General features: G+C 45.0%; 1 protein-coding gene across 3 annotated transcripts in view; it reads left to right on the plus strand.

Moving 5' to 3' along the window:
* Positions 1-27,024, plus strand: part of LOC142579752 (phosphatidylinositol 3,4,5-trisphosphate 3-phosphatase and dual-specificity protein phosphatase PTEN-like) — a 118,096-nt gene that overhangs the window by 43,412 nt on the left and 47,660 nt on the right. For all 3 annotated transcript variants that reach the window (XM_075690299.1, XM_075690288.1, XM_075690307.1), the window contains 2 exons: positions 20,360-20,538; positions 22,980-23,134. In XM_075690299.1, coding sequence (XP_075546414.1) covers positions 20,360-20,538; positions 22,980-23,134 — 334 coding nt within the window. The remainder of the gene's footprint in view (positions 1-20,359; positions 20,539-22,979; positions 23,135-27,024) is intronic.

Here is a 27,024-nt window from a genome sequence, read left to right on the forward strand (position 1 = left end):
GGTGATGAAAAAGCTGTTGGAAGGAAGTTAGCCAAGATATCTTACCTCTAGTCTGCAATGGGATGAGTCCTAGGTCATGTTTTATTTTGGTGATACTTGAATGGTGTGAATAGTTATTTGTAATAAATCGCGTAGTTACCTGTAATAAATCGCGCTGCCTTGTTCTGGAAGGATTCTAATTTGTTAATCCCCGCAGGGGCGTCTGCGTCAGCAGGCGTTTGGTGTGTTGCGACACCACGTACCCGAGCACACGAGGGTTGGACCCTCCCGCGTGTAGCCGTGCGCGGCTTAGCCGTGTCCGGGGAAAGGGGGATCCTGGGGGTTGAGCCGATGCCGGGTGTTCGGACCTTTAAGGCCCCCCGGCGGAGGCAACACGCCTCTTTGGCCTCTGCTTCACGTAGACGGCACCCCCGGACTGACCCACCCGGGGGAAATCGGTAGTCGCCTTTTCCTGTCTCTCTCTTCTCAAACCTTCGTCTTTATCTCTCACTTTACATCTTTCCTGTCTCCTTCTCTCTTCCATTTACTTCCTTTCTCCACGGCGGCAAGGGTTAACCTTGTGTGGATATCCTACCTTGGGTACACCATATTGGGTTATAGTGATGGCGTACGGCTGGCGTCGTGCAGGCTTGTACACAAGCTGTGCCGCGTCCCCTCGTTGGGCTCCGTGGTGGGCGGTCGGCGCTGTTGCCGAACATACACATTTTCCTATGGCAGCGCAAGCCTCTGTTGTTTATGATCGGCGTCTGAAGAGATGCCGCACCGAAGTTCCATTTCAATTTTCCTTTCAAAGCAACGCCCCAACATTTCCAAAGTACTATGTAGTGCATAGTGAAAGCAACATTCCGGTAAGGAAACTCTCTCCTTTCCTGGTAGCGAAGTGTCTGAAAGACAAAATCGGACCAACATACAAAGCATCCAAAATGTCTAGCGGGGACCTCCTCCTAGAACTGAATAACAAAGATCAAGCAGATAAGCTCTCTGAACTTACCAGTATTGGCGAAGCGACAGTGACTGTTTCAGCCCACAGAACACTTAATACAAGCAGGGGAGTAATATCTGAAGAAGACTTCATTGGTTTAAGCGACGAGGAACTACTGGAAGGTTTCCAGGAACAAAATGTCACCAAAGTACAAAGAATAGTAATCCGACGAAACGATCAAGAAATCCCCACCAAACACGTTATACTCACCTTCGGAACAAGCGTAATGCCTACCTCTCTCGATGCCGGATATGTCAAAGTCAATGTGAGACCATATATCCCAAACCCCAGACGATGCTTCAAATGCCAAAGATTCGGACATGCTTCACATGCATGCCGAGGACAAACAACTTGTGCTAAATGCAGCTCAACTGATCATCAATCTGAAAACTGCACTTCTTCCCCACATTGTACTAACTGCAAAGGAGACCATCCAGCCTACTCGCGGTCTTGCCCATGCTGGAAAAAAGAAAAAGAAGTAATAGCACTAACTGTCAAAGAAAAAATATCGTTCTTTGAAGCCCGAAAACGACTGTCGTACCTTCCGCGACGCAGTTATGCCGATGTGACGCAGACGGGGGCAGCGTCACAGAGGCTTCCGGAGTCCTCCGAGCCCACGCGCAGTGGTGCCGCAGTGACTCCTCCCGCCCCCGTGGTGGAAGCAGTCAGTACTGCTCCGCCCTCTTCAACGGCCCTGCAGACATCAGTCCCGCAGGGTCCTAAGATCAAGCGAACTCCAAGGCCCGAGACACGTGTCTCGGCGCCAAACTCTCGGTCCTCCAGCGCCTCAGAGAGAGCAATGGAGGTCGAAACAAAAACCCCGGTGTCCTCGACACCGAAGGACAAGCGCTCCCTCGAGCGCGGTAAGAGGGACAAAATACCAATAACAACTCATAATAAGAAGGCGATAACCTAAGGGTTATCGCTCTGTTTGTATCTGCCTTCTTCAGATCCATGTCACCTAACATCTTTCTTATCTCCCATTCACTCGTTAATATCATTTTTTAGCTTTCAATTTCATAATGGCTTTCATGATCCATTGGAATTGTAGAGGTCTCATTCATAACTTAGGTGACATAAAAGACCTGTTAATAAACTTCTCTCCTGTGGCCCTGTGCTTACAGGAAACCAACCTAGGCGAAAAACACAAGAACTTTTTAAAAGGTTTCACTATTGTACGGCGCGACCGTAGTCAGGCGAACCGGCTGTCAGGTGGTGTAGCCATTGTTCTGCCAGTTGGTATAGCAGCCAGAGAAATTCCCATTAACACTCACATAGAAGCCGTTGCCGTCACCGTTTTAGCTCACAAAACCATCACCATTTGTTCAGTATACATTCCGCCACATTCAGATTTTACCGTAAGAGACCTAGAGTTAATTTTAAACCAGCTACCTGAACCATTTTTAATAGGCGGTGATTTTAATTCGCATAACACGTTATGGGGTAGTAAAACTACTGACAACAGGGGTCAAACGCTTGAAGATTTTATCCTAACAAATGACATATGCCTTTTAAACACAGGTGCGTCTACTTACTACTCCCCAAGCACAGGAGCTATGAGTTGCTTAGATCTAGCACTGTGCTCTCCATCTCTTTTTTGCGATTTTCAGTGGAATGTTATTCAGAACCCCTATGGTAGTGACCATATGCCCGCTATCATTAAAAGAACATCTACTTTTCCTACCATCCCACTGAGGCCACCCCGTTGGAAACTCCATCTAGCAGACTGGCCCCTCTTTACCGAAAAGGCCACTCTGGATAACATATCAGATGAGCTAACCATAGATGAAATGAACGATCAGATCATCGCCTGTATACTTGCTGCAGCAGCAGAAACAATCCCACAATCGTCAGGCTTCCTAAGAAAAAACCTAAAACCCTGGTGGACGAAAGAATGTACGCAAACAAAAAAACTACAAAACAAAGCGTGGGGTATCTTTCGGCGATACCCATCACAAGATAATCTACTCTCTTTTAAAAAAGCAAAAGCGAAAGCCAGGTATACACGCAGACAAGCAGAAAGACAGTCATGGAAAAATTATGTATCGTCTGTAAATAGTTCAATAACATCCAAACAAATGTGGGATCAGCTTCGCAAGTTTAGAGGCGATTACGCTTCTTACACTATCCCCATACTGTCACCTCCAGGCACACAAACAAATATAGAAGAACAAGCAGACATATTAGGGCAACATTTCCATGATATATCAAGCTCGAAAAACTACTCTGCTGCATTCCTGAAACATAAACAATTAGCAGAAAAACTAAAGCTTCCGACCACAGGAAGTTCAGAAAGACTGTATAATGGCCCTCTAACACTTCCAGAAATCAACAGAGTCCTTACTAGTGGCAAAAAAACAGCACCCGGTCCGGACAGGGTACATTATGCAATGCTAGCTCACCTATCCCCTAAAGCAGTTGAGACCCTGCTTCATTTCTTCAACATAATCTGGGAAACGGGGAAAATGCCCAAAGAGTGGAAGAAAGCTATCATAATCCCGTTCTTGAAAGCCGGAAAGTCTCCCACAACAGCAACCAGTTATAGACCCATAGCACTCACAAGTTGTCTTGCAAAGTCCTATGAGGCCATCATCAACATAAGATTGACATACGTCCTTGACACAGAAAACATGCTAGATAACCATCAGTGTGGATACAAGAAAGGTTGCTCCACAACAGATCACCTAGTCCGGCTAGAAGACGAGATACGTGCGGCCTTCCTACACAAACAATATTGTCTCACTGTTTTCTTTGACTTAGAAAAGGCGTACGACACAACATGGAGGTTTGGTATATTAAGGGACTTAGCAGATTTAGGAATCCGAGGTAGAATGCTGAAATGTCTAGCCGATTTCATGTCGGACCGAACATTCCAGGTGCGTTTAGGAACGGTGCTGTCACGTGTATTCATTCAGGAAAATGGTGTGCCACAAGGATGCGTACTAAGCACAACACTCTTTATAGTAAAAATGAACTCTGTTAACAAAGTCATTCCCCCCTCTATCATGCACTCCATATACGTCGATGATCTGCAAATAGCGTGCCGCGCCTCAAACTTACATACATGTGAAAGGCAGCTCCAGATAACAATTAATAAACTAATGGAGTGGGCTGAAAAAAATGGCTTCCGTTTCTCTACTCAAAAAACCGTTACAGTGCTATTCTCGCAAAAACGAGGATTGTACTTAGACCCGCTTCTAAAATTGAATGATGTCGCACTGCCGGCAAAACAAGAATGTAAATTCTTGGGAGTAATGTTTGATAACAAACTAAACTTCCTAGCACACATTAAAACACTAAAAATTAAGGCAAATAAAGCATTGAATATCCTAAAAGTTTTGTCTCATAAGCACTGGGGTTCCGACCGAACCTGTCTTTTACGTATTTACCGGTCTCTTGTGCGTAGCCTTTTAGACTACGGCTCCGTGGTTTATGGTTCAGCCAGGCAGTCCTACATCCAACTACTTGATCCAGTACATAACCTTGGATTGCGACTGGCAAGTGGTGCCTACAGAACGTCACCCATTCAAAGTTTATATGTTGAGTGTAATGAACCCTCCTTACAGCAGCGCAGAGCATTACTCACTTTTTCCTACGTACTCAGAATTCTGTCATCACCTCAACACATATGCTACAACATCCTTACGCAGTGCACCTCACGCTTACACTACACAAATAAACCGAATATGATTAGGCCACTTGTCCTGCGGTATGAGCAGTACTGTCGGGATTATGACATTCCCCACGAAGTCCTCCAGGTTGCCAAGAAACCACAACGGTTGGCCCCATGGTACCATTTCACACAGTTGTGTGACTGGACACTAACACATTTAAAGAAAAGAGACACTCCACACGAACACATCATACAAGAATTCCGTGCTCTTCAGGAGAAGTATCAAAATCACATGGAATTCTACACGGATGGCTCCAAAACAAAAGAACACGTGGGCGTAGGGGCCGTAACAGACAATTGGGAAACAAGTATTCGTCTACCAAAACATGCTTCGGTTTTCACTGCTGAAGTTTATGCTGTATGGGTAGTAGTTAAAAAGATTATCACTGGCAAGCACAAAAACACAGTCATATACACTGATTCCTTAAGTACACTGAAAGCTCTAAATCTCAAATCTGAGTGTGAACCCCTGTTAGGGGATATACTAAACATGGTCGCGCTTAATATATATGGGAGATCAATCCGCTTCTGCTGGGTACCAAGTCATGTTGGGATACCGGGGAACGAAGCAGCCGATAGATGTGCATCGATGGCAGCGAACAAAGATATAACAAACACAACACTTCCATACAAAGATAGCATCCGTGCGATTAGAAAAGCCTTAACGGCGAAATGGCAACGCGAATGGGACCGTTGTGCTGACAACAAACTACATCTCACGAAACCCATAGTTGGCGAGTGGAAGTCATGCTATCATCAGGAGCGGTTCATCGAAGTAGTTTTATGCCGACTACGCATTGGGCACACACACCTCACACACAATTACTTACTTACGAAAGAAGACACACCAACATGCGAGAAATGTCAACAGCCACTAACAGTTATACACATATTACTAACATGTACCCAGACTGAAACACACAGACGAACACTTTTGCACAAACTATATCAACTACACATACCTCCACACCCTTCTCTAATTTTAGGTGATGATCCACTAGTGACATTATGTGACATCCGTAAATTTCTAGACGACACTGGACTTCTACATAAAATATAGATTATTAACAAAGCATTTTCCTTCATTCACTGGATTTTAAAACACCTCGTGTTTGGCGCAGCATAGCCTTAGCCGCTTTTGCGCCATTAAACCCCATTTAACTAACTAACTAACTCTAATTTGTTAATAAGATACGTTTGGTGCGGGTTCCATATAAATGAGGCATCCTCAAGCTTTGAACGAAGTACGGTGGTATATGCAAGAAGCTTGGTATCACTATTAGCCTGACGAAGCGTTCGACGAATGAAGCCAAGAGATTTGCATGCAGCGGAAACAATACAACCCACATGATTATGCCAAGACAAAGTCGGAGAAAGATGAACACCTAGATATTTAAATGATTCTGCAGTTTTTAGAGCCTCACCATTAAGAAAGTGTGTGTGTTTCATAATTTCACTGCAAGTAGTAAATCTCATAAGTTTAGTTTTCAAGGTATTTACGCTCATTTGCCAGTCTGAGCACCATCTTTCAATCCTGTTTGTCATTTTGTAATTTATCACAGTCAGCCTTACATTTTAATGGCCGATACAGAACGCAATCGTCGGCATATAACTGGATTTCTGAGTCTATACCCTGATGAATATCATTTATATAAATTAAAGATAGAGTGGGTCCCAAAACAGAACCTTGAGGCGCACCGGACTGAACAGGTTGAAATGACGAACGGACATTATTGATTACAACAGCTTGTCATCTGTTACTTAAATATTCTTTAACCCAGTTTACTACTTTTTCGTCAACATTAATCAGCTCCATTTTATATATGAGGTGGTTATGAGCCGCACGGTCAAAGGCTTTAGCAAAATCTATAAATATGGCGTCAGTTTGTGTAAGTTCGTGAAGGTTAAGGTGAATATCTGTAGTTAGTTCAAGAAGCTGGGATTCACATGACCGGCCTCATTGAAAACCATGCTGGTTTGCAAATAGAATCTGGTTGCTAGCCTTGTACTGCATGATTTGAGAAGATAATACGTGTTCAAATAGTTTGCATACAACAGACGTAAGGGATATAGGCCTATAGTTTGTTAGCTTGTTTTTGTCGCCGGTTTTATATATTGGTATCACATGTGCCAATTTCCAGTCGTCTGGAATTTCGGCGGTGTCGAGAGACTGTTGAAACAATAGTGTAAGTATAAGAGCAGAATTGTGCTTTGTCATTTTTAGTAGCTTAGTACAAATACCGTCAGGACCTGGACTAGAAAACGATAGTAAACGCTCAGTAGCTTTCAGAATACCATCACTTGTCACAGTTACACATTCCATAAATGGAGAACAATCAGAAAACTGTGTTGACATATCTAGGGGCTTTTCGTCATTAAATACACTACAAAAGAATAAATTAAACCATTCAGCAGCATCCATGACATCAATTGCAGCACCAGACTCAGTGTCAAAAACGGGTAACTCTTTTGTAGGTGCGGGAGAAATGACCTTCCAAAATTTTTTTGGATCTGTTTTTAGAAATTGCGAAATATCCTGGTTAAAAAACTTATATTTGGCAGCCTCAGTATGTAATGCACATTCTTTAGAAAACGATAAATATTCTGACTTAGCTTCAACAGATTTTGCGCTTCTTGCCCTTCAAAACAAACGTTTATTTTTATTCAGTTATTGCTTAATCTCGCGTGTAAACCATGGCTTGTCTGCTGTTTCATAGATCCATTTTTTTTGGAATGTATTTCCTCCGGAGTCTTAACAACTCGTCACTGAAACGAATCCAGTTATCTTGCAGCGGATAGTTTTCATACGTTTGCGTGGATGACAGGTAAAATTTAAAAAGCTCAGAGTTGAAGCCTTCAGGATCTGCTTTAGAATAGTCATAAATCTTCTTTTTTTGTCGCGGTTTCTTCACGGTTTGCGTTTTAAAGGTACAGTGTATGACACGATGGTCACTGATATACTCTCGTACATCCACGGTAGCACGTTCGGGGTGTGTTGTTAGAAGCAGATCAAGAATAGCATTGTGCCGCGTAGGGATTTCGATAAGTTGAGACAACTGAAAATATTCTAAAAGGTCAACAAAATCTGCAGAATCGCGTGTCTGGCGCGTGCCAAGGGATTTTAAAGCAGACCACTCTATGCTTGGAAAGTTAAATCGTCGGCCAAAATTATGGGAGAGTTATTATATTCGGATTGGATGGAGCCTAATACAGACTGCAGTTCCTCAGAAAAATCTTGTAGAAAGTCGGGTGGCCTATAGCATGCTCCAATAACCAAAGTTACAGCTGGTAAATAGCATGCAACCCGGTTAGTTTCAAGGATGCTGTCAGTAGTATGTGTTTTACCTTTATATATGCTTTCTTATGGCTATTACGACACCGCCTCCTTTTCTATCCACACGGTCTTTACGAAAAACAGTGACTGAATTTGAAATTTGTAACTCAGAATTGTTAACTTCAGGAGTTAACCACGTTTCCGTTCCGATTATAACATCTGCATTACAGGCGTGAATGAGGGAAGTAAGCTTATCTTGTTTGTTAAGGAGGCTACGAAAGTTGGCAGAAATTATAGAAAATGTAGGTGTCCCACTGTCTTTCTGCACGTGGTAACTGCGTCATGGGTTTGCATATCACTGGACACATTCCACGACCCTGGACTCTGCCCTCCGAATGCTGGTACCAATATAATCTTCTGCCTATCTTTAGCTTATCGAAAGAAAGATAGCTTAAACCTTTCATCGGGTTGACAATTCACTCGAGCAAAGTCGCGAAGCTGTTTGCGCACGAATTGTATTCGAGGTGAAAAGTTCTCATCTATCCAAACCTTTAATTTCAAATTTTTAAGCTTGAATGAATTAGCCAGAATACTGCATTTTGTCTTGTAGTGCAGAAACTTCACTATTACTGACCGGTGCTGCCCTTGCCTCTGAGATCCAATGCGATGTGCACGTTCAATATCCGTTACCTCGAGGCCAAGGTGATCTCTGCAGAAGCTTTCAATGACAACTTGAGAAGCCTCGTAGTCTTTCTCTGCCTTGGGCAAGCCTTTGAAAATCAAATTTTTTCTGCGCATGCGATTGTTGATGTCATCAACGATTTCAACTGTTAGGTTCAGAATCCCGCCTATCGGAAAAGGATGAAAGATCGTTTTTGATGTCATCGACACCTTTTTTGACTTCGGATAACGCTGTGGCATTTCCCAAAGAATCGTTTAGCGAAGCTTCCACTTTCGAAAGGTGTTACTTAAGGTCAGTAATACCTGATAAAATGTCCTTCATCTTATTGCTAATTTCCTTTTGAAATTTTTCACGCGCAGACTCGGCATCCTCTAGCGCATCAAGAACCTTGTCTGTCTTGTCAGGGCCGGGATTGACTTCAATGTCACCGCAGCAGATTAGGAGATGAGCCGCAGAAAACATAAGAACGATCAGTTGCCCTCTCGGGCACCATATAGCAAAGAAACCAGCAGCAGCATGAAAACGAAGCCCTTCACTACAGCTACACTGTAGTCGTTGACTATGGCTATCTATCCGCGCTCGATATTCAACAATGTCAACACCCATACTGTACACATATAATCATAGGCACTGGGCTTGGGATCTGCGGCGTGCACTGAGGTACAGTTTACAACGCTATGAACCTGCACTCACCTATAAAAGGCAGAAGAACGATGTTTAGCGCTTTTCACAAACGGCGCAAATCCCAACGATGCACAATCCACGGGGCCCTTTTATAGCTGATCGCTGCCAGCGGGTACCGAATCAGGTATCACGTGAGCCAGAAGTCGACGCAAGTGCCGTCCGTAGCGGTCACAGTAAACAGCTGCGTTGATGCACCGTGGTTTACGATGCGCCGATCACAGCCGCAGTACGAAGCTTGTGGCCCGAGATCCCAACAGTTTCAACAGCGACGTCAACGGTATCGCTATAAAAGGCAGAAGAACGATGTTTAGCGCTTTTCACAAACGCTGCAAATCCCCTTGACGGGAGACTGCCTAAAAGTTTGAATAATAAGGAGTTTGAAGTATCGGATTTGACAGAGAATGAGTAATATTCGTGTCACATGGGCATCCACGAACTCCTTTAGGATAAGGGAGCACGAGACTTCCTAAGGGAGTTCGACCTCAAGGAAGTTGTGGTGGTGTCACAGCCAATAAGGAGTTTTTAAAGGTAGCTGCCAGAGGCGCATTCAGCGGTGGTTTGTTTTTGTACTTGACACATGTTCAGTCCGATCGGCTAGCGTTTTACACTAACTCAACAGGCATATTTCAGCCCAACAAGCTGACTTGACACGCTTCTGTTGGGTTCGTGCAAATGCCCTGAAAGACGGGAAAAAGATGGCACCAAGTGGCCCAAGTCGAGAGTATTGTGCAGCAGCTAGCAAACTGTTGCTGACTTGTGCTTGAACTTTTATTTAATTCAATAGGAACGTTCTAAACACATGCAACATTAATTTTAATGCAAACAATAATTAAATTATCAGTTTTACAAGTATGGGTACGAGAGTACTCCTTTCAGCCTCTGAAGGAGATCGCCATCTCCCTTGACCAAAAGCTCCGTTAAACTCCCTTAGTGGAAAGGTGACCGTGTAACACTGAGTGCTTCTCTCCAGATAAAGACAACAGAGTGACAAGGAGTTTGCAGGTGCCCATGTGTCAGGGGTATAACTTATTCCTTGAGTGGCCAAAAAAGGTGCCATATTCTCGGATGATCCCTTTTGGAAGATTTCGCGTGACTAGCTCCAGACGTATCAGCATCTAAGAGCAACAGCATTCTTTGCGCAGGGTCAAGCACTCTATTGTAATGCCAGGATCACTTTTGCCCATCCATGCTTTTGGTGCTACGAAACTGAAAGTAGTATCTTTGAAAGTGATCATCCGAATATGTGGCCCAAGTTTGTGTTGCTGCCTGCACATACACAAGCCTGTGACCTGGTCAGCTTGTATTTCTACCATTGTCGTGCTGTCGCTATAGATGGACGAAAGTACAGTCATTGCATGCACTGAATCTTGATCCCCTGGCAACATAGCAGAAGTCTACCGAGCTGCGATAGCCAAATAATTGCATGTTTTTTGGCTACAGTCATTGTCTGGCCCTTCCCTCACTTAAACACCACCCTTGTTAGTGTTGACGTCACTTGAAAATGCTTGAAGAAGTTACTGGGTCCGTATAGCTATTTAACACGTAAATGAACAAATGCTGGACGCACGGAACTTGCATGACAAACAGCAAATGCAGGTGATGCGGCCTTTCAACACGAAGCGGCTTGGCTTGGCTTGCCCTACAGTTTAGGCATGGTCGGTGAATACTGGATTGACTAAACTTCGCTAGTTCTGGCTTCGAGAAGGTGCTGGCGGTATGGCTGATAACTATGACGGGGACGTATTAAAACCAAAATATAGTCATTTTTGCTCAATTCTGTGGCCAAATTGACCTGCAGTTGTGCAGGTGAAGTCTAAATATTGAGTGGTGCACTGTAAGATGTCCGAAATTTCCACCTAGACACGCCGCCTAAAGCCCCTCCATACACGTTTCCGCCGACCAGGTTAAGTACCGCCAACCTGCCCTCCTCTCCCACTCACCCCCTTAACTTCCGGCGTCAAGCGGAACTTACGTAGCTGCAGCTTCCTGTTCCAAGTGGAAGTGACACTTTGTTTTTTAGCGTTGTTTACTTTCACGCCGCTGGAGAGGCTTTAATTGCACGAGTTGCAGTTGAAACTGTGAATGCGATTCCATCCAAGAACCACCGCCTACTGTAACCAGCATCTGCTCGTGTTCGCTGCTTCGCGTCAACCTGCGACGGGTTGTGGCTCGAGCGACAACGTACAGTGGAATGTAGTGCCTGGGCGCTTGTAGACCACTGCCGTTTTTCGTGCATTTCGACAACAGCTACTGCAAACTACTACTTCAGGGGAACACAACAGCTTGTCCCCTTTGAATTCTTCTTATGGTGACTGCCACAGCTCTGCTAAGCACGCGCGGGCGTCTCACTATCGTCTAACAGCAGTCAAAGCGGAAATTCCCGCAGCGCAACTCCAGGATGCAGAAACGCCGGAACCGGAAATGCCGGAACCGGATTTGGTGTGAGGGGAAAAGGCGGCGCACAACAAAGGTTGGTCGCTACTTAAGAAAGCGGCGGTGGCGCGTAGGTGCAGGGGCTTTAACGCCGCCAAGGCCGTGGGACGTCAAAAGTGCACGTTCGTGGTAGTCGTAAGTGCGCAACCAGGTTGTCCAGCGCGGTTGATGCTTTTCTTCTAGTACATTGTTTAAAATTGTAGACGGTGCACTTGATATTTTCTCATATAGTAGAACCTCGTTAATTCAAAGTCCGTCGGACTGCGAAAAATCGTCGAATTAACTGGGTTTTCGAATGATCAAAAATGGACGAAAAACGAGAAATAAATGTGCGAAATGTGGCTGTATCAACACTGCACCTTTATTTCACCTGAAAAACGGTCACTTGAAGTACCGTATTTACACTATTGTAAGGCGACTCGAATGCAAGTCGACCCCCCCATATCGCGTGACGGGGGGGAAAAAAAAAAGAGAGCATACCTGAGGGCGCATTCAATAACGAAAATTTATTAGTAGCTGACATGGTCATTGGACTACTCATCTTCACTAGTGCTGCCATCCTCATCATTGCTACGGTCCCACAGCGCGTCGTCGTCCCGCGAAATTTAGCATTTGGCAAATGACCGCACCACGACATCTTGTGGAACAGCAGCCCACGCCGAATGCACCCAACCACACGCAGCCGTCAGGGAGGCTCTTTTGACAGGTCTGGTTGGAGTAATTTCGCGGTCTTCTGCCGCCAGCCACTCGTACTCACAGCGGAGCAGGTCCTTAAAAGGTGAAGATCCGGGCTTGTTTCATGACCATGTCGCACTTCACTGGCAGGGACCGATCGCGCATTTCAGCGACGTATGCAGCAAGCTTAGCCTACAGCTCCGGAAAGCGTCCAGACTTAGGCACGTGGGAAATTGCTCACTTGCCGTCACAGGTGAAAACTTCGCTTCGCTGCAGTTGCCACTATCGCACCACCCGTTCAGAAACATCGAACTTGCGGCCCGCTGCACAGTGGTTTGTTTCTTTGGCGTAAAGGATGGCAGCCCTCTTGAACGCTGCTGTGAATGAGTGCCGAATGATTAGTGGGCCTGGAGCATTCGTGATGACTGAGGAAGCATAGAAGTAGCATGTAGCGAGCAGTCAAGTGGAACGCGTCAAACCAATGCGTTTCATCACACTATAGAGATAGCTAAGCGCAACAGGCAAAGAAAAACCCGCGAGGGGTGTCTGCTCTTCCATAACTACCGATGCTCCCCACAAGCGCCTCCGTACTGAGGGTGCCGCCGCGAATAGAACAGCGACGCTTCCATCAACTATCGACACCCCCTCGTGAGTGTTTTCTCAAAAATGTTGAAAAACCCTTCCGAAAAATGAACAAACACGCAGGATAGCGAAAAGCTATGGGTAGGGCCATAGAGCAAACATAAAATTCTAACTACGTTGTAGCTCCCATTGGTCTCGCTTTTTTTGGCGGTGCCTTGTTTTGGTTTCGATTGTAAGTCAACCCCTCACTTCAGACTTTCAAATTAAAAAAAAGTGGTCGACTTACAATTGTGTAAATACGGCAGTCAATGTGTGACTGCTTGACGCGGTAGTTAACCACACCGTAGGCTGCGTCCTCCTGTCTGCTTACAGTGGGCAGCAATTCACTGTTACCGCCGCTACACTCCACAAAACTGCACACAATGTTCACCGGAAACAGAAAGTTGATTTAAAGTGCTGCCTGGCTGCCACTCTGGCAACTATATTGGCCTCAGAGACTGGCACACTAATTTTTTTTGTTGCGGATCACGGAGGCACGAAAAAATCACAGAGGCCATGGTTTAAACTGACGTATTATCCGGATATGGGCAAGCTGGCTGTTCAAATTATCCGGCAAAATTTGCATTCAAACTGTTGGGACCGCCGAAAACCTTCGAATTACGCGGGATTTCGAATAAACCGAGTTCGAATTAACGAGGTTTTACTATAATTATTAGTTGAAGTCTCAAATCATGTGGGAACGTTGCGGGAATGACGACGTATCAAAGGGGGATTCTCTTGCATAGGTGTCTATGAGCCCTTTGCTGTGATTAGGCTTTAGTGACTTTATGCCTTGGAAAAAGTATGAATGAGGAATGTATCAGCGGGGTACTACTGCACTTAGCATTTGCATCATGTGTAATTCAAACTGTTAAACAGTCTCATCAGAAAGGGTTGTCGGAATCCACATGTAGTATGGGCAAGTTAATCTTGAATGTTGCTGCTCTACTGCCATGTTTAGATGCATTAGTACATCAAATCTTATTCCATGATGTCAGACTTGCAGTGTGCACAGTACATTTAAGCAGAAAGCAAAGCAGCCAACTGAATTTTTGCAATGTGACCTAACCTGCTGGCAATGTGCAGTCGACATCTGCACTTTGTCGTGTGAAGATACTGCTGGTAACATTGTACTGTGCACTAGGAGAATGTGAAATGTAAGATCATCATAATAATGCAAGTGCAATATTGGCACCCACTGATTTTTTGGACATGGACAGGGCTGGAAAAGTGTTATTAATTGGGGGACACGGGTCCTAGAGACCGAAAAATCGTGGAAAGAATAACTTTTTTGAAAACATTTTTTTGGATTCTACAATGTCTGATGTATTATCTCAAATTTTCACGCTTGGACCAATATTTTGGTCGTAATGGCGTTTTATATCGCGTTGGCAAGCTGTATTTTTACTGACAAACGTGCAAGAAAGGGCCTTTTTCCGTGACACGTAGATGCCGTTCTAAGTTTCCGATTGCAGCCATCTTGGTCTTGTTTGAAAGAGCGACTCTTCTCATTTAGTTCTCGTGCCACCGCTACTCTGGGCGCTGAATGGCTATGAAGAAAACGCTCGCAAAGAAGTAGTCCCCATGCGCAATTCCATTCGTCGACTGAGGCAGGTGACCGTAATAACGCCATGCCATTGGTAGATTTTCGCCATCGCCTGCTGAAGCTTGCGAAACTCGGCACAAGACAATATCAAATTCTGTTTGCTACAAGCCATAAATGTGGCGAACAGAAGAAGAAATGAAGAGTTTTAAACTTTCGAAAGTGCGCCGTAGCTTTGGAAGATGCCGGAAATAGTTTGCTACCTGTGCCGAGCCCCATTGGAGTCTCTCCACCCGTGACTGCGGCATAGGCTTAGCAGATGAAAGCGCTCTTTGCAGCGGCCGGTGTTCATGTGGCATTCCAACACTGCTAATGCAACCTGATGATTTGGAGAAACTGAAGAAGGCACAAGAAAAATGGCAAGACTGGTTCAACGCCGGCTACCTAGTGAAAATAGGATTTTCTCGCTCACGCTGCTGTGGCTGCGTGGTAGACGTGCTGCGATTCTCTGCCATTCTGTGTAAAACGCAAGTTGCAGTGCAGCAGTGGGCAAATGTGAACGTGACTGCGGTCTCCCCATAGAGATAGTCATCTGGTGTGCGATCTGCGGCGATGCTGCGTCGGCGCCGAGTTCGCCACGCATGAGCAACAGCCAAGCCTGCACCCCCATTCCTCATGAACTCTCTTGCTGTGGACAAAATGCGGAGCACCGTTAATTGGCAAATGGCATTAAAAGAATTCTTTTTTTTTGTCAATTAAAGATGCATCTCGTGCGCAATCTGCGGTGGTGCCGCGTTGACCAAACATGCAACCCATTCTTCGTGAACAATCTCGCTGTGCGCGAAATGCAGAGCACCGGTAATTGGCAAACGACACTTTTTTTTTTTTTCGACAACAAGCGTTTCACACTAGGGCATACATGCTGGTGCATGGGCTGTGGGCAAACTAGCCTGTTAACTGGTAACATGTAAATACTCTGTTATATTCCTGAATAAATCAAGCCATCTATTTTTCTTTTCATTTTCTCATTTTCATTTGCCTGTTTGTGGCAACATTAGTACACCTGTAATTTTATATATATATATATATATATATATATATATATATATATATATATATATAGAGAGAGAGAGAGAGAGAGAGAGAATCCAGAATCATTCAGAATCGACTCGAAAAGTCTATTCTGAATGTGCAAATATGTAAATAGCAATGCCTCAACATTGTACTGAGGAAAGTTTTTCTTCTTTCTCTTTTTTCTCAAAACGTGGTTTTTGGTCACTTTGCTTGTTTGCTGTATCAATATCTTTGGATCTAGGACAGCTAGAGCTATTATTTCTTTTGCAGCACAAAGCTAAATGTTTTGAGAATGCAATGCTGAGAGCGGATTTTTTAAATTTTGAGCTCCAAATTTTTTATTTACATTTACATTTCCTCTTATTATTGATACTGTGAACACAGAACTTCAATGGGCTGTAAAATGACATATCATTGAATTTCGAATCTGTTTTCAGCGTTGCTATCCTTATGCACTCTAGTATCCAACTGTATGTTGTTTGCAACTTTCCCTCTAGCAGGTAATTTTTAATTGTTTCAACAAACAATAGAAGGTAATTATTATCACGGTAACTACTATGTATATGCAAAATGTAATTCAATATTTAATATCAACTCGAAAAACCGATGAGCATATGCAGTTTTATCAGATTTGATCAAGAAATAAGTTATCTTAACAACCCTCCCCCCTTAAATAGTTGCAGTGGTAAAATTGACTTTATTGTTTCTCTGCAACTTCAGCAACACAGCAAAGTCATTTAAAGACTTTTGCTTTATGTTTTGCTTCATCGAAATAATACATACTCGAAATTTCACGATAGTCGAGGTGGTGGGTGCGTTTCACGTTCACTCATTGTGCAGCCCAATGCGTCTTCTACCTGTCTTGGCACCCCCCACTAGCTAGGCCTAGCAAGTGCCAATTTGCCGGAGTTGGCGACCAAAGTTGCAGTTTGCTGCCAAATTGTCAAAACGCTTCGCAGTGGCTGTACTACTCTTGAAGTGCAGGAACCATTTAATGAAAGTACAGGCATGGGTGACAGCTTGAATTGTGGCAACTTTATTTGTGGCCTCCATGTTTTCAACACTGCGCATGTGGCTCGGTCCAAAAAATCGATCAATCGATCGACTGTACGGCGCCTGAAATTTTAATTGTCATATTACATTGGTTCTATGGAGCAGGTGACAGTGCCGTGGGGAAGTCATAATTGAGCGTCTGAAAAATCAGCCACCCGAAAAATTGGTTGGCAACTATATTGCATTCAAGTGCTTTACTATGGATAAATCTGTAACAGAGCTTTCCACATTGTTTGCATTGCAAAAAGGCAGTGAGATAAATGTTTTCGTTTTCATTAGTTCTTACATTTCTTTTAGTCCTTTGAGTTCCAGAAGAATCGATCAGTGGCTGTCACATTTAGCTATGTTTCTTCACGTATGTCAACGCTTTAATGACTAGAAAAATACTCAGAATTTTTTTTTATTTTCTATCAAAATATGCGAAACACATCAAAATAAGCATAATAAAAAAAACATTTTGCGGAAATTTTTTCAACAATAAGGGGAAAACCCTAGGCAGGAAACTGGAAGGGAGTTTCACCTTAAGCCACCTAAATGTTCGTTTTCAATTTGTATAGACAGCTCATCATATGTGAACCATAGGTGCACATTTGATTGCTTTACATCACATGTGTGACACCACTGCAGCTGGATATGTTGCATAGGCCTGTCTCCTCTGCCCTTGCTTTTGCAAGACAGTGAGCTATAATAAAGGGATAATGAGACATCTACCCCATCGTAGCAGTTGCTACAAAAGAAATCCATACGGGCTCTTTAAAAGAAAAGCTTCCCAGTTGATGAAAAATTCGTCCAGGACCACGGCCTTTCCAGGGCAGCCGCTTTACCATCTGATCTAACCAGGCAGCTAGCAGATGGCAGGGCAAAGTCGAACCTATCAACAACTCGAAGCAAAGGCAAGATTTTGACATAATAGTTCTGTGAAAACATGCTAGGTGGAGAGAAGTAATTAATAAAGGGAAAATGAGACATCCACTTCATCGTAGCAATTACTACAAAAGAAACCCATTCGGGTTCCTCGAAAGAAAAGCTTCGCAGTTGAAACATTTTTCTTGGTCCGGAACTTAAATCTGCGACTACCGCCTTTCCGGGGCAGCCACTCTAGTGACTTCGCCCTACCATCTGCCTCTTCAACTGCAAGGCTTTTCTTTCGAGGAACCCATATGGGTTTCCTTTGTACCTATTGCGCCGATGGGGTGGATGTCTCATCTTCCCTTTATTAATTACTTCTTTTCACCTTGCGGGTTTCTGCAGAACTATTATGCCAAGACAGTGAGTCACGTGCCAACCTTATTTTTCTTGTCCAGTGTTCCTGTTATAAACCAACAAATGATGCTTGCTACCTGTCATTCAGTGTTGGCTGAAGACATTTAGCCAGAAACTTCACACTCAGTGCTGAAATTTGGCAAGAAAAAATTCTTTTTTGGTATGTTGTCTGCACGCAACACTTGTCAATAAAGTGTCGAGGTGACCTTGAAACACTATTTTAACATAATAAGAAAATGTTGCCGATCTGTTAACATTGCCGATCTGTGCTGTGAACATGTGAGGCAAATATTATTGCACTGCATGTAGCAGAGAATTTAGAACCTTGTGTCATAAGCAGTAAAAAATTGCTTGCTCTCACTTCCGTAATGTCATCATGCAACGTCATTGCAAGCAGCTGGACCTGCAACAGCTATTGGCTGATTTCGTGATCACGAGAACATTCTCAGTAATACAATTGTGGCTTATTTGAGTTAAATGAAGAATACAAATCTGCGATCTCAAAAAGACAGAAAAACCATTTCATCTTTGCACTGCTGGTCTAAACATGACAGTTGCATGTTGCTGCGCTTCGTGTGCACGGCCTCCGAGATTAAAAGTATAGCATAGATATTGCAGCTACCATGACGTGCTGCCACAAGCTGTGTTTGCTTGGGGCCTGCGACACATTGCTCCCTTGCTCCCCCTTGCTGTCTCCCTTTTGTAGCTTCAAGCACGCTATAGTCCGATACAACTTTAGAAAAAAGGGGGCGTTTACTCCTCCGAGGCGGAGGCACTCGAGCATCCACCAATGGGCGTGCACTTTGGACTAACGTCATGAGCCGGACGGCTGGTGGCCCCGCCGATAGAGAAGATGGTCGCCCGTGCTTCGAACTGGGCGAGGTCGCGTCAGCTGTGTGCTTCAGCCCCTCGTCAGAGTGAATTCCAGAACTGTTGGTGATGGTCTATCATGCCGGAAATATTACTACGAGCTTACGATGTGGCATTTGTGCCGCATGCGTTTATTCTGAGCCGTGATCCAGCGAAGGAACATTGCAGCGAGCATCGTTGGTGCTGTGCTACGCTTTGCCTGAAAACAGGATCCCGCAGCAACCGCTACAACACATATCCTGCGTGTTTGTTCCATGTTGTTTTATTTCGCTCCCGAGTGAAGTTACGACGAGAAAAGTTTTCCTAAGACTGGTGCCAACTGTTAGCGGTGGATGTGTTCGTGTACTGTGTCGCTGCGTTTTTCGTCGGACCGAGCAGCTCGGCGACAAACTTGGTCTTGGCCTCCATGCTGCATTCAGGCTCCCTGTTACGCCAATATGTGTAGCAGTGGAGGATCATGTTGCGAGAATCACTATTCAGGATATGGCCACTTTTGTTCTTCTTGTCGAGGCTCCTTGTTGGTGTGGAGATTCAGGCGACACAAGGCTCATTCGGCAACAAAGTCCGAAGTCGCTGGGCTCCACGGTGGAAAACTCGCACGCAATGCCTTGTGCGAACTGCCGAGATTGCAGGCTAGCAAAAAAAAAAAAAAAAAAAAAGAAAAAGAAAAAAAGAAAAAGAAAAGGGAAAAAATGTAAAAACACAAAACCAAAAAATATAAGTTTTATGCTATTTAAAGTCAAGAGAATTAATTTAAAACGATGAATGAAGCATTTTTGTACCTTCCTGCCTCGACCGTATTCTCGCCCCAGGTTTGTAATGGTGGCGATAAATGCATTGTTTTATATAAGTACTTTTCCAATAGAAACTGATTCATTTTAAGATTGGAAAACAAGTAGTGGATGCGCCGTGTACATGTGAACAAGTGCAAAAGCTTTGCAGAGCTGCTCTTTCTACTTTTGTCACTTGCAATGAAGCTAAAGAGAAGACGATGGGCAGCGTAGTAGAAGGCACGGGGGTATTTTTCTGTCGCTATCCGGCATGTGCTGTAGCACATGAGAGCTCTATTAAACCAGTCATCAAAATACAAAAGTCTTTATTTATACCGAGAATTACGCATTTCAGGAGCACAATTTTTCAAGCGGGACTATTTTAGTCACGGAGGCAACCGGCTGTCGCACTTCGGTCGTCTGGGCGGGGCCTCCCCTTTTTTCTAAAGTTGTATCCGACTATAGTAGAGAAGAAAAGAGTGAGGAAGGCGCTGATTGGGCTGATATTTATGTCTAGCCTCGCTTGTGCTTTGAAGGATTAGAAAAATTCTTGTGACAGGAGGTTCGGCAGGTGGCGTAATTTAATAGTAATCTCATTTTAAGACTAGTTACAGCAGTGTTTCAGGGCCACTTCAAAACCTATTTGTGACTAAATGCAATCCACAGTTTGCCTTCAACAAGACCTGTGACAAAACATCACATACTGCTTCGACTGCTGTATTTATGCCATTGTATAACATTCTTTGGTTTTGAATATTGCAGCGCCATTCTTCCTGGTTTGGAAGAGTGATGCCAACACCATGGAGAAGTTGTACATGTCTCCTGTGCTCGAGGGACGTAAAGGCAACTCCTCGTCGCTATGCTTCCACCTACCACGCCCAGTGGCCCTCAAGGGCGACATCAAAGTGGAGGTCTACAACAAGCCCAAAATGATGAAGAAGGTGTGTGCCACTGCTTTCTGAAGGCAGCGTACAGTAGAACCTCGTTCATACGTTTTTGAAAGAAACGCAAGAAAAAAAGTGTGCTAAGCAAAAAAATGTATGACGTGAACTCACTAAAAAAAAATCTGTCCTTGTAGTTTCTTTTGCTTTTGTTTGGCAGAATCGGTTGTAGTTGACATCTATGTATCGTGAAGTGTTGCACGAATCATTGCAGCACAAGATGCTGATGCATGCCGAGCTGATGAAGTACAGCCCGGCGCAATCGAATGAACAGCAAAATCGAATAGGAGATATTCAGTTTGCTAATCGAATTATTAGAATGTTCACTATTCGATTCGGTGATGTTCGAGTATTCTAACAGCCCTGCTTATTGCCTATTAAATGTATGTGCTTCGAACAGTACTACGCCACACGCGCTGGGGCTCCACCCGGTTGCCGAGCAAAATATTTATTACTGTTGCTAGTAAAAGAATTAAATGCACTGGTACTAGGTAATCCAATGTGCTAGTTGCAAATATGCAGCTAGTTTTTCTCTACATACCGTATTTACTCTATTCTAACGTGTCCTCGATTCTAACGTGCACCCGTTTCCCTGACAAAAAAAAAAAGTCCATTACAGTATCGCACACCTTATGCTTTTATACATAAATACAACTTTCTCGCCTTTGGGAAAACAGATTTACAGTGAAACCTCGTTAAACCGTAGTTAGCCGGAGCTCAGCAAAAGTGCATACTAAATGGTAGTACTGCTTAACCGAAATAGCATGAGGTCGCCCACTTACCTGTCTAAAACGGAACTCGGAGAGGGTGGAATGAAAGGGGAAAAAAACATGTAGTATTTATTCACTTCGCACTACAAAAGTGTTATTTTCGTTTGTTGCCGCGGCGGCCTAGCAGCGACGACATCAGTCTCGAAACTTACTGAAGCTGCGAGTCAGCTTTTCAGCTAGCCCCCTCTTCTCGGCGAACACTGGCATGGGGAATTCCTAGTTCACATTACGTATTCTTCGTACACGCGCACGGTATCGCTGCAGAAGTTGCGGGGCGCCTTATTCATTGCGGGGTGCTGTTCTCATCGCGACGATTGCATTCATGAGGCTGACATAACACATAGCTTCTACCACTGTCGGGCCTGAATTGCCCGTGCTGTCGCCTTCCGTGTCGTCCTCATCACACGCTAGTCGACACTTCGGTAACAACAGAGGCAACAATGGCAAAAAGTCGAACCTCGTAGCCAACATATCTTTCAGGTCGCAGCAGCGCTGCCGAGCATCTTCATTGCATTCCAAATGCCACATACCGTAGTCAACAGCAGATCCCTGTCGCATGCCAGTCCTGACTTCGTGTCACGTTCCATAGCACAAACGATGTCTAATTTTTCTTCTATGCTGAGCACCCGGCGTCTTTTTTATTCGAGCTTCGGCATGACGTGAGTCGTTGGTTGCACGGTTGCACGACGCTACAACGCTCTCTAGCACGGCGCCGAAATGATGTTGACGTGGCTTCATCCGCAAACGCGCAGGGCGCTTGGAGGCTGTTGTTCTGATTTCTGAGGCTTGTTGTTCTATTGGGCCGCCCGATGGAGATGACGCACCACCGCGTTTGTGCAACGAAAAGTGGAAACACTACGTGTTAACAGATACGTATGCAATAAGCTGTTACGGTTTATGCGGATACAAAACACATTATGTTCAATGGCTGCTGAGTCGGGGATTTGACTTTACTACTTTTAAAACAAAGCTGCTGTTCAAGCGGGTACGGTTTAACGAGGTTTTACTGTAACTGCAAAATATTTTTTCCCTTTCTGTAATAATTAACTTTGCATGTAATTTGAGTGGGTGATATAGAATTTTTAATGAAATGTAGCATGACTGACTGTACAATAAATTAATATTTAATTACTACAGAATTATGATGGGTCACTATAAAATGCTCAGAGTCATTCTCCCCCCTTGACTCTCTTTCTAAGTAGTCTCCAGCACTTTAGCATAAGGTTATGTAAATGTCGCACATTTGTCGACAGTCGATCGTAATTCATGGCTGAAGGGTTTAAGATATCAGAGTGGAGGTACTGCTCTGCTTACCTGCTCACAGTAGGATGAAAGTGTTGGTGTTGTGGCCATGGTAACCATCTCTCTTGAGGTTTAGTGTAATCACCAGCATCTCGATTTTTTTTCCGTTTGTGTGCTGATCATTATTTGCAAGAATATTTCTATAACTCATTAAGCAATTATATATAAGAACATATAAAGGAAATTGGAAGTGCCGAGTGGTCGTCCTACTTGTCTGTCTGCTCTGAAATCACCCGCAAAGTGTCTTTTTCCTTTTTTTTTCCCATTCAGTTCGGGAGAAATATTAGTTCAACCTACTGTAGTGCTCCTTTAGTATGTTTAGCCAGAGGTTGCTGGCTTTTGCATCACTTGTATTTTATGTTCATGCAGGAAAAGATGTTCCAGTTCTGGTTCAACACCTTCTTTGTACCTCCAAGCTGCAATAGTAGCACTGGTGGCAGCAGTGTAGGGCGAGGTGACGCACACTCACACCCCAATGGTGTCGCAGGAGGAGGAGGAGGAGGAGCAGCGCCTGCAGAGCTCAGGTGGGAACTGCCTGGTCAACTTCATTAAGGTGAAAGCCTTAAGGGGGGACGACGCGGCCTTTGAAAACCGAAAAATCGCAGAAAAAGTCGATTTTTCGAAAACTACATATTCGGGCAGTATGTCTTATAAACTACCATTTTTGTAAATATCAACGTCTAATTCATCGCAAGACTATTTCAAATAAAGTTTATAACGAGCCGCGACAGCCCTCAAGCAGCGAGCGAGCGCTCAAAATACCACTACTTGACGCGAATGCCATTTCTCCACCGCTTCCCTGAGCGCCGCTGTTTTGGTGTTGTTTTGTTTGTGCTTTCTTGTGCTCATTTTGCCCCGCCACCCGCGGCGGCGACAGCAGTGCAGGAGAGGTATAAATCACTCATGATTGGAGGGCTCGCGAGAGCTTTCAAGTTTGCCACGGCTGAGATGCGAAGCTGAGATGGGGCGAAGCGCGCACTCCTCAAGGACGCGGGGGAGCCCGCAACCGCCATTGGCTACTGCGTGCAATGACATAGTGGTCTCCTGCATAATGTGTCCGGCCGTCGTCTGCTTTGGCTCCTCCATTGCCGGCTCCCTTTGTGTGTTCCGCTTGACATCGTCTATCTTTGCATACGTTCGCAGATTCTCCAAGTTTCTACCGTCTTTACGAGACGATTTTCAATTGTCTTTACAAGACCGTTGTTGCGTTTAGCCTGCCGATTGTTGTGCAGTCGGCCACGATGCGCCCAAGGAAACTCTAGATGTTACACGTGTTCAGTGCAAGGAAGCGTTCTATGAAGCGCGCTTGCATGGCGAAGCTTGCCGCTCGCTCGCACCGACGATGATCGCACTGATGGTTCCTGTGGGGCAGCTTCTGCTTCATCTATGCAAGAGCGTAGTTGCGTCGATGCTTCTAGCAACGTGACTCCTGCTCCTACGGCGCAAGAATTTGTCGTGACGAGTGCGCCTGGTGTCTCATGCTCATCGACAGCGTCTTCCACATCCTCTCTTTCATCTGTCTCGGAAAGTACTATCGCATCGTCCACTGTGCACTTGAAAACACTTTTCCTGACGTGTGAGGACAAAGAGGCAGCGGATAAAAAACGTGCTGCTGTGCAGCACGGACTTGGTGCTATGTCAGCGACGGAGCAAAAATTTGAAGCAATGGAGTGCGATCCTGAAGCTGCCACCGCTACAAGTGGAGGCGAAAAATTTCTCCTTGTGCAAAATGGATGCCCAAGGCGACCTGCTATCTGAGATCCCGTGCCAGCGGTGCTTCGCTGCTGGGATGAAGGTTCAGTGAGGCACCCAACTTGGACTTGCAACAAAGCTTGAGCTGCTATGTTTACATTGTGGAGTAGTTGCAAGCTCGTGGAGTTCTGCTCATCAGGATGACTCAGTGGCCTTTGACGTGAATATAAGAGCCATTGTGGCAACAAAACAGATAGGGAAGGGACAAACAGCCCTTAATGACTTTTGAGCAGCGATGAACGTGTCCCATCGTGGTCTGCATCATAAGACTTTTCAGAAGTACTTGAAGAAATTCAGGGAACCACAGAGACAGTGCATAGACAAGTTCTATGCAGAATCTGCTTCTGCTGTGAAAACCACCTACAAGGAAATGGATCCATATTTCAGCAGGGATATCACGGTAAACTTTGGTGGAACATGGCACAAGCGTGGCCACACGTCCCATATTGGAGTTAGTGCAGTAATTGAATATCATACGGGCCTCATCTTGGATGCCATTGTTTTATCAAACCAGTGCCTTGGTTGCCAAGTTGGACCAAAGCCTGGAGATCCAGGCTTTGCCCTTGTGCAAGAAAATGTTTATGGACTAGTTCCCATTTCGGAGGTGGGGGGGGAAAGAGGAATGCCAGAACCACGTCCAGGGCCGCTATTTTGTAGCGATTCCTTATGCCTTATTCTATGCTATTCTTATCATCCACCACACACTGCCGTCCGATCCCGTTGATAATGTGGGCAGACCGTCGCTCTGACCACTGGCCAAGCGCGAAAAGCGTGAAAAAGCATAAATCGGAAAAGGCATCGCTACAAAATACTGGCCCAGAAGAGGATTGGGGCAGTACTGCGCAACCTTGTGCAGAAAAGTGACAAGGCTTTATGAGGGAAGGGCAGGCTGACAAGGGCCCTCATCGACAAGTTGACAGACTATTATGGCTGGGCCCTACAGAACAATTCCAACGATGTGGCTGCAATGCAGCGTGCTTTGACAAGTTGACAGACTATTATGGCTGGGCCCTACAGAACAATTCCAACGATGTGGCTGCAATGCAGCGTGCAGTGATGGCATCGTACCACCACGTGACATCAACGGACGAGGATCCTCATCACGACTTGTGATGAGGATGATGAGGACTTGTGATGAGGAAAGTAAAGAAAGTCGTAAAAAGATCGCTCGGTTAAGGCGCATTATAGTCTGACGTAGCATGAGCGTGCGCGCGCTCATGCTACGTCACATTGGCGTGAACAACGTCTTTAGTTCAAGCACTGGCGCAGTCAACGTAACCAGACGTGGCCAATGCAGTCCGACGTGCCTGACGTCGAGATGGCTCTTGCTCCATCCGTGTGTTTGTTGTGCCGACTGCGCTGACCCACAGTGCATGGCGCAGAGAAAAAAAAAATGTTGCAGTTTCCAAAGAAGATCACCAAACTTTCCAAAGATCACCAAATGCAGCTTGTTTGCTTGCTTGACTTACTGTTTTCTCAACGGTACTTATGCATGAAAATAATTTTCTGGTTTAATATATAAGGCAACCAGAAACATGAGCACGCACAATGACTAGCAGTGCTTCTGCTGGAAGGGCATCCTGGGAATCAACTGCATCTTTTTTGCAGTCGGCACAATCTGCATTTCTGTTAACTTTGCCAAATGCCACATAACCAGCTAAATTATACAGTGCAGTTTCTTCTGGTGCTGTAATGGTTGAGGTCGGGCATCAAATAAATGGTAGCTGGCCCATGCTGTTGTCCAACTTATCCACGCTGAGGACGTTGAAGGGAGACTGGTTCTCATCGAGAACGAGGAATATGGGATTTATTTACAGTATCTACATACATGAGAATGTTACAGTTCTTCAGTCTAGCATGACTGAACGAGAATGCACACTGAAGAGCCGACAACAGCTGCTAATAAACACTGTCCTCCCTAGATCCCTAGGTGAGGGAAAACGGCCGTTCGACGAAATGGATCGTCCAAAGTCATCGTAGCCGACCCGCCTTTGAGGGGGAGGGTTTACGCACTCACTTTTGCACAGGTTGCACTGACCACACCAAGGTGAGAGGGTTCTCGCAGACACGGTTCTTGACCCGAGCAGGCGCCTCTTTATCCCAGAGTTGACCCTGCAGTCAGTGGTCAGTCTGTCCATTGATCGACGACTTCTAAGCTGCGTGAGACGGCACCGCAAAGCATCTCCTTCCAGGAATTCCCCCGCTCCAGTTGAACCGTGAAGGCGGTGGCGACTCCACTGACAATACCTGGTCCATCGACTGCATGTATACATCCCAGCGTCGTTCAGTTGGGGACGCGGCGCATTGTGGTCCGTACAAAGTGAGTCGCCGCAGCAGACCTGCCGGCGCCATTTTGACGGTCGCTTCCCTGAAGATCGCCAGCTCCCGCTGGTCAAACGTAACAGCGCCGACACGATATAGGTGTGATCATTGTGCAAATTGCAGATTGGTAAGCCACAGGCTCTGCATGCCTATAAGCACTTGCTCTCTTTTTTGGTGACCACCACTTTTTCACACAGAAGACGGATAACTGGGCAAGTTTGGGAATTGTGTTGGAGAGGCACCGGTGCAATTCGGCACTGGCGCAAAAAAGTGCCATTTGTCTGGGTCGCTTTTATACCCGTTCATACAGCCAGGCACGAAACATGTCAGCATATTGGCT

The sequence above is a fragment of the Dermacentor variabilis genome, chromosome 1 (assembly GCF_050947875.1).
Source record: "Dermacentor variabilis isolate Ectoservices chromosome 1, ASM5094787v1, whole genome shotgun sequence".
Classification (NCBI taxonomy): domain Eukaryota; kingdom Metazoa; phylum Arthropoda; class Arachnida; order Ixodida; family Ixodidae; genus Dermacentor; species Dermacentor variabilis.